General features: G+C 54.0%; 4 protein-coding genes across 4 annotated transcripts; 2 read left to right on the top strand and 2 right to left on the bottom strand.

Moving 5' to 3' along the window:
• The first annotated feature begins 65 nt into the window (after positions 1–65).
• Positions 66–1,342, top strand: BX661DRAFT_181847 (insulin-induced protein-domain-containing protein). The gene has a single exon (XM_051535818.1). It carries the CDS (start codon positions 147–149, stop codon positions 1,257–1,259), a length of 1,113 nt encoding a protein of 370 aa, XP_051391825.1. The 5' UTR covers positions 66–146; the 3' UTR covers positions 1,260–1,342.
• A 1,004-nt stretch (positions 1,343–2,346) lies between these two features.
• BX661DRAFT_181845 (uncharacterized protein) lies at positions 2,347–2,673 on the bottom strand (the record flags this gene model as incomplete). Its single annotated transcript, XM_051535817.1, has 1 exon — positions 2,347–2,673. One exon carries the CDS (start codon positions 2,671–2,673, stop codon positions 2,347–2,349), a length of 327 nt encoding a protein of 108 aa, XP_051391824.1.
• A 2,839-nt stretch (positions 2,674–5,512) lies between these two features.
• BX661DRAFT_181839 (uncharacterized protein) lies at positions 5,513–17,466 on the top strand. The gene has a single exon (XM_051535816.1). The coding sequence runs from the start codon at positions 5,701–5,703 to the stop codon at positions 17,119–17,121; it is 11,421 nt and encodes a 3,806-aa protein (XP_051391823.1). The 5' UTR covers positions 5,513–5,700; the 3' UTR covers positions 17,122–17,466.
• BX661DRAFT_181838 (concanavalin A-like lectin/glucanase domain-containing protein) lies at positions 17,406–18,626 on the bottom strand. Its single transcript, XM_051535815.1, has one exon. It carries the CDS (start codon positions 18,482–18,484, stop codon positions 17,561–17,563), a length of 924 nt encoding a protein of 307 aa, XP_051391822.1. The 5' UTR covers positions 18,485–18,626; the 3' UTR covers positions 17,406–17,560.
• Between the last annotated feature and the right edge of the window lie 145 nt (positions 18,627–18,771).

Genomic DNA, 18,771 nt, shown 5'->3' with positions numbered 1-18,771 from the left:
GATGTTTTCGTTTCTTTGCAACATTTTTCGTTTTCGCTACCGTTCTCTATTTTCATTCATCCTCTTTTTCACTTTTGTTTTGTTTTGGTAATCTGTTGCATTTATTTTCTTATTTTTCAATTTCACTTTTTTCAATTTTATTGTTGATGTTTTCCACAGCCAAACGCAGTATGACTTCTGCTGCTGCTGCTGCTGCTTCCCCACCAAAACCAATAGCAGCAGCAGATGCTGGCCATTCATCAGACGATAGTGGTGAGCTATGGATCTCACCCAAACTCTCCCGCTCATCAACCAACTCGCAATCCCCGCCACCCGCGCAGTCCGTTCCTGCCACCGTCACCGGCGCAGCTGCCCAAATCAACATCGCCGTCCAGCCAATATCACCAGCCCCCTCAGCCCTGGCAACCACACCCCTGCTGCACTCTCGGCGAAAAGCTCACATCCGGCGCACCCAGCAAAAAACCGCATCCTCTCCGCCTCCGCTTTCGCCCTCACGTATAATTGCATGGTATATTCCGCGTATTCTACTACTCTTTTCCATCGGGTGGTCTTGGTCAGTGGGTATTCAGCTGATCCATGCTCAGCAAAGATCCTTGTTGCGCGAGGATTCCAGCGACTCGGATGATTTGGAATTCCCCTACGAGTCCCTTTTTGGGTGGCGCCGTGGATTGGGCCCGCATGGGTTAACACGCGATCTAATCAGTCGTGTGTTGGCGCAGGCGCCCTGGAGTAATGCACTCAGTGGGCTTCTCACTGTGCTGGTTGGCCTCATGTACCCCTTTCTTGATCGTAAGTGGCTGAACACCCCACTGCGTCGTACCGGGTGGAACGACGTCCTTCGGTGTGTTGGTGGCTTTTTGGGCGTAAATTATGCGGCGTTGAAATTACCCTTTGAGAGCGCAAGTCAGTCGTCTGCTTGTATGATTATAATTTCTCTGGGACTGTGGACCGTTTGTGATGGCTCATTGCATGGCTTTTTGGTTTCCCTGAATGCCTCGTTGATGGCTACTTGGGTACTGTATGTTCATGCTTTGGTCAGTTTGGATGAGGCTTTTACGAGAGAGGATTATCTAGGGTTGCTGTCGTATTTGCCCAGTGTATTGTTCACTTATTGTGTTATGACTGGGAGTATTGGAAGGAGCATTGCATTTAGGGCCCCGGTGTGGACCCAAAGTCGCATCGGTAGGAGAAACCCTAGGATTGGATATCCGGAAAAAATGCCCATTGGATTGAGTTTTTCTGGTACAAGCAATTTTTAAAATCAACTAAAATATATGTTTATATATAATTCTTTTTTTGTTATTGATATTGATATTTATAATACACAAAGAGAGAAAATTGATCCATTGCGCGAGATATAAAACAATTATAAAAACAAAAAAGACAAACTAGAAGTTAATGATTAAGACTGATCGTCTACTACACCCACCACTTTTGCCTATCGCATTGTGTGCTCTATTGCAGAACCTAGCTATATGCCCCTATAACGGAAATTATTCCAAGGGCAGCGTGGTTGGAAATTATCCAGACCTGGGTCTAATTGTCTGGCGGTAGAAGTGTCCGCCACAGGGTGTTGCGAAAATAAATAATTTAGATCAAAAGTGGTCGGGTTTAATTTTACCAACTTCAAAAAAGCATGATCTGTCCCCATATACTTTACTTAAACCTTATTTTTTAACCAGCCTATAAATAAAAAATCACATACCACTAAAATACAAACAAGAAACCCTTAACGCTTAGTTTCTAAAATAGAAACGGACCCCGATTTTACAAAAGCACAGCGCGGATCTGGTGGCTCTCTCTGAGAGCGACCGAGGATGCTGTCTGCCGTCAAATACTTCGGAGATTAAACATAGGACTAGGTTGGGTGTGGTGGCATTGCCTTTTAACAACGTCTTTCATGGCGTTGTTGTGGTTGCGAGCACAATAATCAAGACCACATTTATTTTACTATAAACAACAAAAATAACAAAAAAGACAAAATAATATGCAGCTGTCAGAGAAAGAGCTTCTAATTAATGCCCGTTCAGCTGATTCTGTGATTTTCTAAAATAAGAATCAATGGCGGCTAGATTAAACTATTTTTAATAGTGGCGTAGACAATTCAATTGAGGCTGAGCAAAAACAAAACAAAACAAAACTAAAAAGTAAGCAAGGCTTGTACTTTTTTTTTTTAAGAATTGCTTATCGCACCAATTAAAATCTTCCAAAATATGTTTTTGCTTTTTTATTTTATATGTCGGACAGACACAATTATTTATCGTGTGCATTCTGTAAATTTGAAAAATAGAAATAATGATAATTTTATTGGCAAATCGTTAATTTTAAAATTTTGCACTATTTCCTCTAGCTAATTGATCTGCCAAACAAATAATAATAAGAATTTTGGCGGAGAAAACTTATATAAAATTTTGTTTTCTTGTTTGGTGTATTCCAGGCATCCTTTGATCTCATGCCATTGGATGGTAAACTTCCAGCTGTCAAATTGAGATTTGCACACCTCGCAGGTTTATTTTCTTCTTTTTCTCTTGCTGTGGCACAGGGAGGTGAGGGGTGAAAGAAAAATATGTCTTCGTCATAGCGTCCTCCCCACATCACCAAACCCGCCATACCATTCCGAACATACCGCAGCAAGGCAGTGAAATTGTCAGTGCGTGAGATCAATCCACCCATCCACGTATATATATATTTTTTTTCAAATTGTCCCAACCAAAATAAAACAAAATAAATTTTACTGCCAATTTCTTTTTTTTCCCTTCTTTTTTCTTATCTTGGTTGGCGTGATTTGTTAACTGAATGATTGGGTCAGAACGCCGCGCAACTATTTTAAAAAAAAACAAAGCGGTTGAAAAACTTCCACCAGCACAAAATATTATCATTCCCGAGCAAGGCATCCTTGATATCTTCGGGGATAGGAACGGGGGGGAAAAAGAAAGAAAGAAAGCGCAGTAATGTTTTCTGGTAGCAGACTTCTAGACAATTCAATAAATCATTTGGGCATAACACACCTATTTCGCCTCCCAGCAAGCAAATTGATCCTATCTCATTCATCAATGATGAACAAATGGGTGCAAAAAGTGGCTTTTTTTGTCCACCTACTCCTCGAATGATCCCCCCTTGACAGTTCTGCTTAAAGAAAAATAAGCAGGCACAACTCGGGATGTAGTCAACTGAGAACTAAAAAAAAGAATTAAATACGTCTGTTGAGTTTTAGAACAGGTACATCTTTTTCCCTTTTTCTTTTCTTGAAAATAAATTCTGCACTTTGTTTCTTCAAAAATTATAACATTTATTATCTATTACACATTTTCTTGTTCCTTGATATACATACTGGAATCAGGCAACCTTTTATCTTTATTCACGCTTGCGTCTATACCAACTTAATAACACCACTGCAAGCGACGTTTCAAAGAACATCAAGGTATGCTTTTTATAATTTTATTCCAGGCCCATTGCTCACAAAAATAACATGCTTTGAAACTCCTCTTACCGAAAAAGGCGGCAAAATGTGAACATAATGGGGGTTTAAGCCGGAAGAGTCCAATATAAAATGGATTTTGCACATTCCAGACCATCTGTAACCGGCGAGAGATGACCCTGAATGACCGTTCTCTCTCTTTTTTTTTTGGGGGGGGGGGGAGGGGAAGAGTTAATTTTGTGAGCAAGCGTGAACGTGAAAGTATGCTTGGCTGTGCTTACATTTTATCTTTCACATGTTAGAACCCTTCCCCTCCCTTCGGGTAAACCTCATTATTCAGGATAATTTCAAGCTCAAACAGACCGTCGAGTTTTTATTTCAGCAACCTTAAAAAGGGTCCCGATGTTATCTTTAATTTCTTAATGATGCTTGGTCCCAGATAAAATCACGCTTTCCTGCAACTTGATATACAATGTATCAAATAATCAATGCTTCAGTTGGCATCACAGAAGCGTGCATATTCATTTTTTATGCGTGTGCGCCATTGCTTCACTTTTTTTATATTTGGCTGGGAAGCGCCATGCTAAAAACAACAAATTGATAAGCGCGCAGTAATACTAACCAAACCAAAAAAGTACCTCTTCGTTTTTTATATTCTTTGCAATTCTACTATAGGTCTTTACTCACGCTCTGAATAAGATTGTCTGGACACTTTCGATTAAAGTATTCCCCACCTGCCACTTTCTTTTCTTTCTCCCCACCTTCCTTATCGCTCTTGCTTTGCATCCAGGAGCCCTAATACCAGAATAAGAAAAAGAAACGAGACCACTCGCATTCTGCGCCTGCCTGATCGGTTATTTTTTCTAAACGGTACGTAATACTTCCACGTCTTGCTTTATTTTTTGTCCATTTCCGTCCTGTCATCCCCACTCCCCCTATTTTTCATTAACTTGTATTCTTTAAACCAAACAAAAAATAACGAAAGTCGAATCGAGCTTGGGCGACGATTCCTTTTCATTGTTTGCCACAGTTTCTCCCTTTCGTTCATCTCTTTTCTCTTGTTTTATTTGCACTACTTTTCCTTTTTTTTGTTTCTCTAGCCGTTTCTTCTCTTCATTTCCTCTCTTTCTTGTATTTGCAGATAATTGGCTATAGTCTTTGTTGGCTGTTTATTATTACAACGTAAAAAAGGTTTCTGTCCTAGCAATCTGTCGCTGCACTGACGCACACCAAAAAGAATACCACTTCAATTGCACTGCCTCTTTTTTTGTGTCTATGATTTGGGTTTGGGCTGGTAAAATTCGGATGCAACCAACTAAACTAGGCTGAATTTATTGCTATCTCACACCACGCCAGGCTGCAGCGGACTACGCCTCGTCTTGTCTTTTCCTGTCCTGTGTCGCTTCGTGTATCCCACCTTGCTAAAAAAGTCTACAATTTAGCTGTAACCACTGCCGACTTTTATCGCGTGAGCTGTTTACTTGTTGCTTTCTGCCCCCAACAAAAAATAAAATAAAAAACAATACAAACATGTCTCCCCTCTGCCCTCTCCATCGCGCTGTCGTATCTGCATTGTATGTCTATCAGTCTTTTTATTTTCATGCACTATGTCTCGCTTATGCGCACGCCCAATAGGTGGCCCTTGAACACTTTGAATTTTGCACCGTTTCGTGCCCCTTTCCTACCCCCTTCTTTTTGCTTGTTTTATGCATAGTGTAAAATATTTTTAATACCGTGTGCACCCGCAAATTGATCTGCCTTCCTATTTGGTAGCTTTTTTTGTTTGCAGTGCTCCCCTCTATTTCTCTCCAATTTGCCGCTGGGTAAGATGCCCATTCTAAAAGGGATCAGGCAGATCAATAAACACACACACACATAAACTTGTCCGATAGTCCATTCCATTCACAATGTCTTGCCACTCTCTCAATGTCCCTTTATCTTGAATACCAAGCGGCAATCCCATTGGAGAATACAAAAAACCCTGCCATGTTCGTCCACCTCAGTGCGAAATGCCTGCACTATATCGCGTTTCCAAATACTAATTTCAAATAAATAATAATCTGTTCCTCTTTTTTTCTTTTTACTTCTTCTGTAGACACTTTTTCGCTCTAGCTCGCAAATAACAACAGCGAACGACATTGTAGAGGAGATTTACCGCGTTTACTTTACTCGTTCGCCACATACACACATACAGCAACCCTCGCCACAATTTATTTTTCTTGTCATTGCTTGGACGGAATCAGCAGCCCAGGAACATAGAGCAAGCTTAAAGTACTTCTACAATGACCGGACTAACCGCAAAGAGCATTGCCGAGGCGCTGCGCCCACTGCACATCAAGTACTCCACCACAGAAATCACTGTCCTCGTGGCCAATGAACTGTGGGCCGCCGCCGAGCAGATGCGCGAGCAGTTCCAGGCTACCTCCTGGATCGCCAACGCGCCCGCCGACGCCGAGAGCAACGACGTCGAGCCCATCGAGCTCGCCGCTCGGTTCCTCAAGTTCTGCGTCACCCAGTACCCCGCACAGCCCGAGGGCCTCCCCTGCTTCGATCTGATCCGCGTGCTGTTCAAGCATATGCGCGAGACCTTCCTGCGGGGCAACGATGTGCATGTCGCCACCGATGAGCTGTTGACCTCCGCCGCGCGCCAGGCTGTTATCAACGCGTACTACTCGGCCCAGGTGCTGGTTGCCGAGGACGACGAGTCCGCCGCTGCCGCTGCAACTCCAGCCCTGTTCGACTGCGCTGCCAAGGGCACCGCCGGTCTGTTCGCCATCTTTGGCGGCCAGGGCAACGTCGAGGAGTACTTTGACGAGACCCAGGAGGTCTTTGACACATACGAGCCCCTGGTCCGCGACTTTGCCGAAAAGATGGCCGCGTCGCTTAAGCGCGCCGCGTGCACGCCCCAGGCGCAGACCGTCTGCGCCAAGGGCCTCGATATTATGGCCTGGCTGTCGAGCCCCGAGTCGCGCCCCGACCTGCACTACCTGCTCAGCGTGGCCATCAGCCTGCCCATTGTCGGTTTCACGCAGTTGCTCAACGTGCTGGTCCTGTGCAAGGTCACCAAGCTTGCACCCGGCGCCATCGCCGAGCTGTTCAAGGGCGCCACTGGCCACAGCCAGGGTATTATCACGTCGGTTGTGTTTGCATCCATGACCGATATGGACTCCTTCTACGCTCTGTCTGAGAAGGCCCTGGGCACCCTGTTCGCCATCAGCATGCATTCGCAGCTGGCCCACCCGCCGACCACAATCAACCCGGCCATTTTGGAGGACTCGCTGGAGAATGCCGAGGGCACCCCCGGCCCCATGCTGAGTATCTCGCGCCTGCGCCAGAGCGAGGTCGAGAAGCACATCGAGGCCACTAACCGCCATTTGCCCGCCGACCGCCAGGTTGCCCTATCGCTGATCAACGGCCCCCGGTCGTTTGTCATTACCGGCCCGCCGCAGTCTCTGTACGGCCTTAACCTCAGCCTGCGCAAGCTGAAAGCCCCGGCCGGTCTCGATCAGAACCGTATCCCGTTCTCCCAGCGTAAGCTGCAGTTCTCGACACGCTTCCTGCCCATCACCGGCCCCTTCCACTCCGAGTACCTGGCTGCGGCCCCCGAGAACGCCATGCGCGACATCCATGCCAACGGCTGGGAGCTGCACGCCGCTGATCTGCGCATCCCAGTTATCTCCGGCGATGACGGCAGCCTGCTCAGCGAGGAGAAGGATCTGAGCCGCAAGCTCGTCGACAGCCTGTGCGTGCTTCCTGTAGACTGGATCAAGGCCACGGCCACCGAGGGCGTCACTCACATGGTTGACTTTGGCCCCGGTGGCGTCAGCGGCATTGGTGGTCTGACCAACCGCAACAAGGAGGGCACCGGCCTGCGCGTCGTTCTGGCTGGCGCGCTCGAATCCAGCAATCATGATCTCAGCGCAAAGTCTGCTCTGTTCGACACCCGCGCGTCGTCTGTCGTGTACTCGCAAAACTGGCAGCGCGACTACGCCCCGCGCCTGGTGCGCACCGAGTGTGACGGCCAACTGCAGATCGACACGCCCATGAGCCGTCTGCTCGGCAAGCCGCCAGTGATGGTTGCCGGCATGACGCCGTCAACTGTCAGCGAGGTGTTTGTGTCGGCTGTCATGCGCGCCGGCTACCACATCGAGTTGTCCGGCGGTGGTCACTTTAACGAGGCCATGCTGCGCAACAAGGTTGATAAGATCCTCAAGCTCGTCGACCCCGGACTTGGTGTCACGATCAACTCGATCTACATCAACCCATTCCTGTGGAACATCCAGTACCCGGCGATGCAGACGATGCGTCGCGAGGGCGTCCCCATGGAGGGCCTGTGCATTGGTGCTGGTGTGCCGTCGTTCGAGGTCACGAACGAGATCATCTCGAGCATCAGCGCTGTTGGCTTCCGCCACATTGGCCTGAAGCCCGGATCCGTGGCGACTATCCGCCTGGTCATCAAGATCGCGCAGGCCAACCCCGATTTCCCGATTCTGCTCCAGTGGACCGGTGGTCGTGCCGGTGGTCATCATTCTTTCGAGGACTTCCATCAGCCTATCCTCGAGACGTACGGCGCCATCCGCGCCCAGCGCAACATTGTGCTCGTCGCCGGTTCGGGCTTTGGTGGTGTCGACGACACTCTGCCCTACCTTACTGGTGAGTGGAGTCGTCGCTTCGACTGCGCGCCCATGCCCTTCGACGGCTGCCTGTTCGGCTCGCGTGTCATGGTCGCCAAGGAGGGTATGGCCTCGGACGCTGTCAAGGAGGCCATCGTCGCCGCGCCTGGTATCGACGACTCCGAGTGGGAGAAGACGTACCGTGGCCCCACGGGCGGCATCGTCACTGTTCTCTCAGAACTCGGCGAGCCTATCCACAAGATCGCCACTCGCGGTGTTATGCTGTGGAAGGAGATGGATGACACCATCTTCTCGCTGCCGCGCGAGAAGCGCCTTCCCGTGCTCATGGCAAAGAAGGACTACATCATCAAGCGCCTCAACGATGACTTCCAGAAGCCCTGGTTCGGCCGCAAGGCTGACGGCAAGTCTGCTGATCTCGAGGAGATGACGTACGCCGAAGTCGCCAACCGCATGGTCGAGGTCCTGTACATTTCGCACCAGTCGCGCTGGATCGACATCACCATGCGCAACCTCGTCGGCGACTACCTGCTGCGTCTCGAGGAGCGCTTCTCTACCACCGAAAAGCCCGCCCTTCTGCAGTCCTTTGACCAGCTCAACAACCCGTTCCCCCAGGTGCAGGCCATCATCGACGCCTACCCCGAGAGCAGCACGCAGCTGCTGACCACCGAGGATGTGCAGTACTTCATCAACCTGTGCATGCGCCCCGGCCAGAAGCCCGTGCCGTTTATCCCGGTTATGGACAAGGACTTCCACATCTGGTTCAAGAAGGACTCGCTGTGGCAGGCTGAGGATGTCGATGCCGTCCCCGGACAGGACGTCGGCCGCGTGTGCATTCTGCAGGGCCCCGTTGCCGTGCGCTACGCGACCAAGGCCAACGAGCCCGTCAAGAGCATTCTCGACGGCATCTACCACGGCCAGATTGCGGCGCTGCTCGAGCGCTACTACGGCGGCGACGAGTCCGCTGTGCCCACTGTCAGCTACCTCGGCAACCCGCCGGCTGTCTGCGCCCTCCCGGCTCATGTCAAGGTCGAGTCGACCGAGACCGAGCGCGTATTCACTGCTCCCCGTGTCAAGGCGCAGCTGCCCGAGACCGACGCCTGGCTCAAGGCCCTGGCTGGAAGCGAGCTCAACTGGCTGCGTGCTTTCCTGACCTCGCCGACCGTCTCGCAGGACCGCACGTATGTGAGCAACATTGTTCAGCGTGTGCTGCGCCCCCGTCCTGGCCAGGTCGTCAGGGTCGCCCTGCGCGAGGGACGCCCGTACGCTGTCGAGGTCATTGATGCCAGCGGCCTCAAGGCTCTGGACTTTAGCATCGACGCGGACAACACGATGATCCACTTCAACATGTACTCGTCGCCCCGCGGCACCCAATGCACCCTCGAGCTGTTGTTCCGCTATCAGGCGCAGATGCCCAGCGTGCCCATCCACGAAGTCATGGAGGGCCGCAACGAGCGCATTAAGAAGTTCTACGCGCAGGTGTGGTTCGAGAACAGCAAGGAGGGCGAGGATGTGATTGGCATTGTCGACCCCGAGTTTGAGTTCACTCACTCGAATGAGGAAATCCGCAAGGAGGATATTCGCCAGTTCTGCCTGGTCGTCGGTAACCAGTCTGAGCGCTACGTCGAGCACAAGGATGGCGTTGTCTACGCGCCCATGGACTTTGCTGGCCGCGCATGCTGGCCGATGACGTGCAAGACCATCCTGCCACAAATCGTCGACGGCGATGTGCTCAACTTGGTGCATATGTCCAACGGCTTCCGCATGGTTGACGGCGCCGAGCCGCTCAAGGCTGGCGACATCGTCGAGAGCAAGGCCAAGATTATCGAGGTCACCATCGAGGAGACGGGCAAGCGCTCGCGCATCAGGGGCCACGTTTACCGCGACGGCAAGCCCGTCGTCGAGATCACGACGTCATTCTTCTACCGTGGCGCGTTTACCGACTTTGCCGATACCTACCGCAATATTGACGAGCAGCCATCGCGCGTGACCCTGGCCACGACCAAGGACATTGCTGTGCTCAAGTCCAAGGAGTGGTTCGTGCCTCTAGAGAGTGCGTGTCACGAGCTGCAGCCGGGATCGACCCTCGAGTTCCGTTTGTCATCGCGCTACCGCTTCAAGTCGCGCACCGTGTACTCGAACATTGTCACCACCGGCCGCGTCATGGTGCAGGTGTCGACCAAGGAGTTTGTGCACATTGCTGACGTCGTGTACGAGTGCGGCGAGTCCTACGGCAACCCCGTTGTCGAGTACCTTAAGCGCCACGGCCAGCCCATCGAGGACTCGTTCTACTTTGAGAACGGCGGCTACTCGGTCATGCCTCGCGGCAGCGAGTTCAGCTCGATCACACACTCGCCTGGAACCAACGACCCGTACTCGAACATCTCGAGCGACCACAACCCGATCCACACGAACGTGTACTTTGCCGACTATGCCGATCTGCCGGGCACTATCACTCACGGTATGTGGACCAGCGCGTCGACTCGCAAGTTCGTCGAGACCTTTGCCGCAGACAACCACCCCGAGCGCGTTAAGGCGTACGAGGTTGATTTTGTCGGCATGGTCCTACCCAACGACCAGCTCGAGACCAAGCTGTACCACGTCGGCATGAAGGACGGCCGCAAGCTGATCAAGGTTGCGACCTTCAACCAGCACGGTGATAAGGTCATCGAGGGCATGGCCGAGGTTGAGCAGCCCATCACCGGCTACACCTTCACCGGCCAGGGCTCCCAGGAGACCGGTATGGGCATGGAGCTGTATGAGCGCTCAGAGACCGCGCGCCAGTTGTGGGACCGTGCTGACAAGCATATGCTTGGGACCTTTGGCTTCTCGATCATCGATATTGTCAGGAACAACCCGAAGGAGCGCACCGTGTACTTTGGCGGTGACAAGGGCGCTAAGATCCGCGAGAACTACTGCTCGTTGACCTACGAGACTGTCGACGCCGATGGCAACAGCAAGGTGCTGCGCCTGTTCCCCGACATTGTCGAGGACTCGCCCTTCTACACGTTCAAGTCGCCCAACGGTCTGCTACAGGCCACCCAGTTCACGCAGCCCGCACTCATGCTCTTCGAGCTGTCGTCGTACGCTGACATGCGCGCAAAGTCTTTGATCCAGAAGAACGCGCCCTTCGCCGGCCACTCGCTTGGTGAGTACGGTGCCCTCAGCGCCATCGGTGAGGTTCTGGCCGTCGAGGCCGTCGTTGACGTCGGCTTCTACCGCGGTATGACCATGCAGCGTGCTGTCGAGCGCGACTCGCAAAACCGCTCGCAGTACAGCATGATGGCCGTCAACCCCGCGCGCGTCGGCAAGAGCTTCAGCCAGGAGGCACTCGAGTTTGTCATCAGCTCGATCCGCCACCAGAGCAAGGGGCTGCTGGAGATTGTCAATCACAACGTCGAGAACTGGCAATACGTTGTCGCTGGTGAGCTGCGTCTGTTGGACACCCTGACCAATGTGCTCAACTTCATCTTCAGCCAGAAGATCGACGTTGCCAAGCTCATCAAGGACATGCCACTCGAGGAGGTGCAGGAGCAGCTCGGCCAGATCGTCGACGGAGCGCTGGTCAAGGCCGATGAGAAACGCGCTCGCGACGGCTTCATCGTGCTGGACCGCGGTCACGCGACTATCCCGCTGACTGGCATTGACGTGCCCTTCCACTCGAGCTTCCTGCTCTCAGGTGTCGGACCCTTCCGAAACTTCCTTCTCAAGAAGCTGCGCGTTAACGACATCAACTACAGCCTGCTCAAGCACTTATACATTCCTAACCTTACGGCCATGCCCTTCGAGGTCACAAAGGCGTACTTTGAGGATGTGCTTGAACTCACTGGCTCTGCGCGCATCACGCGCGTGCTGAAGAGCTGGGACGACGCGATGCTCGCTGACCCTGCTGAGGTGCAGCGCCTGTCACACGTGCTGCTCGTCGAGCTGCTGGCTTACCAGTTTGCCTCGCCGGTGCGCTGGATTGAGACCCAGGACCACTTGTTCAAGGGCTACGGCATTGAGCGCTTCATCGAGATTGGGCCCAGCCCGACCCTTTGCGGTATGGCTCAGCGCACGCTCAAGTTCAAGTACGAGGCCTACGACGACGCCATTGCGCACCGCCGCTCGACCCTGTGCTACTCGAAGAACGAGAAGGAGCTTTACTACACCTACGAGTCTGAGCCCGAGGCCGAGGCCGAGGCTGCGCCCGCTGTTGCTGCTTCTGCCGCCCCTGTGGCCGCTGCCGCTCCGGTTGCTGTTGCCGCTACGCCCGCGCCCGCCGCTGGTGGTGGTGCTGCTATTGACGACGTGCCGGTCAAGGCCATAGATATCATCCACACCATCGTGTGCCAGAAGCTCAAGAAGTCTCTCGACGAGGTGCCCGTGTCCAAGTCGATCAAGGAGTTAGTCGGCGGCAAGTCCACCATGCAGAATGAGATCCTTGGTGATCTGCAGAAAGAGTTTGGCAACGACGTCCCCGAGAAGTCCGAGGAGACCCCCCTCAACGAGTTGGCCGGCAGCATGACCTCCTTCGCCGGCGCCCTGGGCAAGCACTCCGCCAGTCAGGTCGCGCGCCTGATTAGCAGCAAGATGCCTGGAGGCTTCACGCAGTCCACCGCCCGCAGCTACCTGCAGGCGTCGTACGGCTTGGGACAGCAGCGCCAGGACGGCCTGCTGCTTCTGGGTCTGACCCAGGAGCCCGCTGCCCGTCTGGGCGGTGAGGCCGACGCCAAGGCATGGCTCGATTCGCTGGCCCAGTTGTACGCCAAGAGGACCGGCATTTCGTACTCAGTGGCCGGCTCCGGCTCTGGCAGCGGTGCTGCTGGCGCTGCGGTTGCTGTCGTGAACAGCGAGGCCTTTGACAAGGCCCAGCGCGAGCAGAAGCGCCTGATCACCCAGCAGCTCGAAGTGCTGGCCCGCTACCTGGGCGTTGACCTGCGCCAGGGCGACCGCGCCTTCGAGGCGTCCAAGGTTGAGACCGGCATGCTACAGGCCGAGGTTGACCTGTGGATGGAGGAGCACGGCGAGTTCTATGCCAACGGCATTAAGCCCTCGTTCGATGCCCGCAAGGCGCGCACCTTTGACTCGTACTGGAACTGGGCGCGCCAGGATGCTCTGATTCTGTACTACGAGATCCTGTTCGGCCGCCTGCACGAGGTCGACCGCGAGATCACGTCGCGCTGCATCCGCCTGATGAACCGCGCCAACCCGGCCCTCATGCGCCACATGGCATACCACATTGCCAAGACCGACGCGTCCAAGGGCGAGACCTACAAGCTGGCCCGCGAACTGGCCGAGATGCTGTACGAGAACTGTGAGGTCGCGTTGACCCACCCGCCCATGTACAAGGATGTCGATTTCCCCACTGGCCCGCGCACTGAGGTGACTGCCAGCGGCGACATCAAATACGCCGAGGTGCAGCGCGCCGACGAGCGCAAGCTGCTCGACTACGTGCACAAGATGCAGGCCGGCGGCGAGCTGACCCAGTTCTCCGGCCGCCAGCGCGTTGAGCAGAGCCTGGCCAAGATTTACCGCATCATCAAGCAGCAGAACAGCATGAAGAAGGACAGCAAGCTGGCCATCCAGGGTCTGTATACCGACGTGCTGCGCTCGCTGCGCATGTCGCCCAAGATCATGGAAGAATCTGGCGCTCGCCGCATCTTCAGCCGCTCGCGCATGGCCCTGGCCCCCGATGGCAGTGCTGCTGCCCCGGCTGCCATCCCTGAGCCCATTCCCAAGGAGACAATTCCTTTCCTGCACCTGAAGCGCAAACTGTCCACTGGCGAGTGGGAGTTCAGCTCGCGCCTGACTGGCATGTACCTCGATGTGCTCACCGAGATGTGCAAGAATGGTCAGACGTTTGAGAACAAGAACGTGCTGATGACTGGCTGCGGCAAGGACTCCATTGGTGCCGAGGTGCTTAAGGGTCTGCTGACCGGTGGCGCCAAGGTTGTCGTGACCACGTCGCGCTACAACCGCGAGAACATGCTGTACTACCAGGGCATTTACCAGGAGTGTGGCGCACGCGGCTCGACGCTCATTGTTGTGCCCTTCAACCAGGGCTCGCTGCAGGACGTCAAGAAGATTGTCGAGTTCATCTACGATGACTCGCCTCGCTCGGAGAACTTGGGCTGGGACCTCGACTACGTCATTCCGTTTGCGGCCATCCCCGAGCAGGGCCGTGAGATCACCGACATTGACTCGCGCTCGGAGCTGGCGCACCGCATCATGCTGACCAACCTGCTGCGTCTGCTGGGCGAGATCAAGACCTGCAAGGCTGCACGCGGCTTTGACACGCGCCCAGCGCAGGTCATCCTGCCCCTGTCGCCCAACCACGGTCTGTTCGGCTCTGACGGTCTGTACAGCGAGAGCAAGATCTCGCTCGAGACACTGTTCAACCGCTGGTACTCCGAGTCGTGGGGTGCCTACCTGACCATCACAGGTACCGTCATCGGATGGACCCGCGGTACAGGCCTGATGAACGCCAACAACATTGTTGCCGAGGGCATCGAGAAGCTTGGCGTGCGCACATTCTCGACCCAGGAGATGGCGTTTAACATCCTCGGCCTTATGCACCCGACCATCAACGCGCTGGCCCAGTCCGAGCCCGTGTGGGCCGATCTTAACGGCGGCTTCCAGTTCATCCCTGATCTCAAGGATGCCACGGCCCGCCTGCGCGCCAGCATCCGGGAGTCCAGCGAGGTCAAGAAGGCCGTTGCCGCTGACTCGTCGCTCGACTTCAAGGCTGTTGCTGGCGCCAAGAACGAGAACATGCACAAATCGCGCATCGTCAAGCCGCGTGCTAACCACAAGTTCCCGTTCCCGAGCCATAGCGCATACGACAAGCTCGAGCACCTGCGCCACCTGCAGGGCATGGTCAACCTGGACAAGGTTGTCGTTGTCACTGGCTACGGTGAGGTCGGTCCTTACGGTAATGCCGAGACCCGCTGGGAGATGGAGGCGTTTGGCGAGTTCTCGCTCGAGGGCTGCATTGAGCTTGCCTGGATCATGGGCTACATTAAGCACTTTAACGGCAGACTCAAGAACAAGCAGCTGTACACGGGCTGGGTTGACGCCAAGACCGACGAACCCGTTGAGGACAAGGACATTAAGGCACGCTACGAGAAGCAGATTCTCGAGCATACTGGTGTCCGCCTGATTGATGCTGATCTTCTCGACGGCTACGACCCGCTCAAGAAGCCCATGTTGCGCGAGCTGCAGATCGAACACGACATGGAGCCCTTTGAGTCTAGCGCTGAGGATGCCGCCAACTTCAAGCTGCGCAACGAGGACAAGGTCGACGTGTGGGAGAACGCTGACGGCTCGTGGTCCGTGCGCTTCCTCAAGGGCGCGACCCTGATGGTGCCCAAGGCCTTGCGTTTCGACCGGTTGGTTGCCGCGCAGATCCCCACCGGCTGGGACCCCGTCCGCTACGGTATCCCCAAGGACATCGCCGCGCAGATCGATCCAATCACCTGCTATGTGCTTGTGGCCACTGTCGAGGCCCTCGTGCGCTCGGGCATCACCGACCCGTACGAGTTCTACAAGTACGTGCACGTCAGCGAGGTCGGAAACACCATGGGCTCGGGCGTCGGCGGCATGCAGTCGAACAAGAAGATGTTCCGCGAGCGCTACTTTGACCGCGACGTGCAAAACGATGTGCTCCAGGAGACGTTCATTAACACCATGGCCGCTTGGGTCAACCTGCTGATGCTGTCGTCATCGGGCCCGATTAAGCCCACGGTCGGTGCTTGCGCCACATCGGTGCTGTCCATTGACGTTGCCATTGACACCATCCAGACGGGCAAGGCCAAGATCGTGCTGTGCGGTGGCTTTGACTTCTTCCAGGAGGACGGCTCGTTTGAGTTCGCGCAGATGAAGGCGACCAGCAACTCGGTCGACGAGTTTGCGCGCGGCCGTACTCCCGCCGAGATGTCGCGTCCTTGCACGACCACTCGCAACGGTTTCATGGAGGGCGAGGGTGCCGGTATCCTGACTGTCATGTCGGCGACCGTCGCTCTGGAGATTGGTGTGCCCATCTACGGTATCCTCGCCATGTGCGGCACTGCTACTGACAAGGAGGGTCGCTCTGTGCCCGCTCCTGGTCAGGGCATCCTGACCTCTGCCCGCGAGGTGCCTAGCGCTGTGCCATCGCCGCTGCTCGACATTAACTACCGCCGTCGCCAGCTCGACCTGCGCCGCACTGCGATCAAGCAGTGGACTGAGAGCGAGCTTAGCTACATCATGGCCGAGGTTGAGGCCCTCAAGGGCTCGGCTATTGGCCTGCCCTGCGACGAGGAGGTCTTTGTGCGCGAGCGCTCTGAGTTCATCGAGAAGGAGGCCAAGCGCCAGCTGGGCGAGGCCCTCGAGCTCTGGGGCAACCACTTCTGGCGCCAGGACCCGCGCATCGCTCCCCTGCGCGGCTCGCTTGCCGTCTGGGGCCTGACCGTTGACGATATTGGCGTTGCTTCGTTCCATGGAACCTCGACCAAGGCCAACGACAAGAACGAGTCGCAGGTTGTCGAGAGCCAGTTCCAGAAGCTTGGCCGCACGCCCGGAAACGCCTGCCCGGTCATTTGCCAGAAGTGGCTAACTGGTCACCCGAAGGGTGCTGCCGCCGCGTGGATGCTCAACGGTGTGCTGCAGGTCCTGCGCACGGGTATCATCCCGGGCAACCGCAATGCCGACAACATTGCCGCTGAGCTTGAGAAGTTCGAGCACGTCATGTACCCGTCGCGCTCGATCCAGACCGACGGCATCAAGGCTGGTCTGCTCAAGTCGTTCGGTTTCGGCCAGGTTGGTGGCGAGATCCTGGTGCTCCACCCCGACTACCTGCTTGCTGTCCTGTCCAAGGAGCAGCTTGAGGTGTATGTGGCCAAGGTCAAGGGCCGCGAGGCCAAGTCTTACCGCTACTGGCACAACTCCCTGACGGGCGCCCATCCGTTCGTCCAGGTCAAGGACGCACCCCCTTACACCGAGGCCCAGGAGTCGCAGGTGTACCTGAACCCGCTGGCCCGCGCTGAGTACGACCCTTCGACCAAGAAGTACCTGTTCAAGCGTACTGACCAGACCACTGTTCCCAAGTTCTAAAAACCGCAGTGTCTCGATTTTCAGATTCCGGCCTCGTTTTGTTTTTGCCCTATACACTTCCATATTTTATCGCCCCATTTCTTATTTTAGCACGGCAATGTCCCTGTTGCTAGCGGCTCGCCTTTTTTGTGCTCTTATTTTTTCTGCTTCGCATTTATTTTCTTTTAGCTGGGACCGAGCAGGATCCAAGCCCTGCTGATGCAAACGCGCCCAGCTATCGTCTGTTTTGTATGTCTTTTTGAAGGGTAGCCCAATTGAGCTTGCACTTTGCAACTTGGTTTGTCTGTCGCTATTTCTCTTTTTTCTTTCATTTTTTCTCTTAATTAAAATATTTTCAACATTTAATTTGGTTTGAAGACTGAAAAGCAATTATGAATGTGTTTTTATATCACCTTGTTGAAAAAAGTAAACTGATCATTAACATCTAAAAAAGATACTTTCAAACGGGAGGAGTATACGTGGTCTCGTTTCCTCTGAAATAGCAGTTGACCGCAATGGACTTGACGCCCATGATAAACGGACCCTTTTCCCAATTAATTGGTTTTCCCGCCCAGTCGGAGGTACCCTTCGGACCAGAGCCGCCGTCCCAGATGGAAAAGCTAACAAAGGCTTCCGTGTCGGGGTACCTGAACACTTTGCGCTCGGCGTCCCAGGTGTCGGCGCGGTTGACCGTGCGGAATGAGTTTCCGTTTACCAGCCATTGAATCGAGTCTGGGGCCCACACAACCTGGTATGTGTGGTATGCCTCCGTAGTATCGGACAGGCTGGACGACTTGACCATCTTGGTGTAGTCCAGCTCGTTGTGCCAGTAGTAATTGGATTGCACAGTCAGCTTGTCAGCGCCGACGAACTCGAAATCAATCTCATCGCCAATCTTGTCATTGCGGATAATCAGAGATGAGACCACGCCGGTGCTGCGGCACCCCGAGCGCACAACAGCGGTGACTGTGCCGTACTGGATGGCGCGCGTGCCAATGACCACGGCGCCAAATCCCTTGCCATCAGATTGCTTGGTCAAGGTGAGTTCGAGCTGCTCGTTAGCCAAATTGGCATTTGATGGCTCGAACTGCGACACGTAGCTGGCGGTAGATGGGTTGCCCTTGTAGTCTGCAATTTGCGCAAAGGCGCCGCTGCCCGCGGGCTTGGTAAAGTCGGCTGTGTAGTCGACGCAGTGCGGAGTGGACCAGCAGCTGCTGGGCGACAGAGAATTATCTGGCTCACAGCTGAAGGGTGCGCAATACATGGCGTTAATATTGCAGTAGCCCTTGACGCAGCAGGGTGCGTCCTTACGACACTGCTGGTCACCACATTGCGCGCCCAGAACAGCTGCCGAGAAGACGAGGGCAAGCAGAGCAGTTTTCATTTTGAGCTATATAAGGGTAAATATAATATGGTGCTTGTGCGTGGGTGAGTGATTGAGTGAGGTGTAGGCTCGAATAAAGTTGTAGAAGAGTCGCAAAAAAGACAAGATACTGGGCTGAAGGAAAGCAATATATACGTTTTTTGTCGCAGGGGGTTTGAAATATAGAAGCTGATTCAACCATAGCCCTTGGGAATCCGTTATAGTTAACAAAAGCATTGTGTTTTGTGCCTTTTCCTATCCTTCTCATCAAACTTTTTTGTATCAGTTTGTAAAGACAAAAATGCTTG

Source organism: Kickxella alabastrina, assembly GCF_025024165.1.
Source record: "Kickxella alabastrina strain RSA 675 chromosome Unknown BX661scaffold_10, whole genome shotgun sequence".
NCBI lineage: Eukaryota > Fungi > Kickxellomycota > Kickxellomycetes > Kickxellales > Kickxellaceae > Kickxella > Kickxella alabastrina.
Note: the sequence above shows the minus strand (reverse complement) of the source record. Positions and strands in the feature narration are given on the sequence as shown.

What these genes read in the sequence shown, in the direction of transcription:
- BX661DRAFT_181847 (XM_051535818.1), top strand. Translation starts at nt 147, where the DNA reads ATGTTTTCCACAGCCAAACGCAGTATGACTTCTGCTGCTGCTGCTGCT.
- BX661DRAFT_181839 (XM_051535816.1), top strand. Translation starts at nt 5,701, where the DNA reads ATGACCGGACTAACCGCAAAGAGCATTGCCGAGGCGCTGCGCCCACTG.
- BX661DRAFT_181838 (XM_051535815.1), bottom strand. Translation starts at nt 18,484, where the DNA reads ATGAAAACTGCTCTGCTTGCCCTCGTCTTCTCGGCAGCTGTTCTGGGC.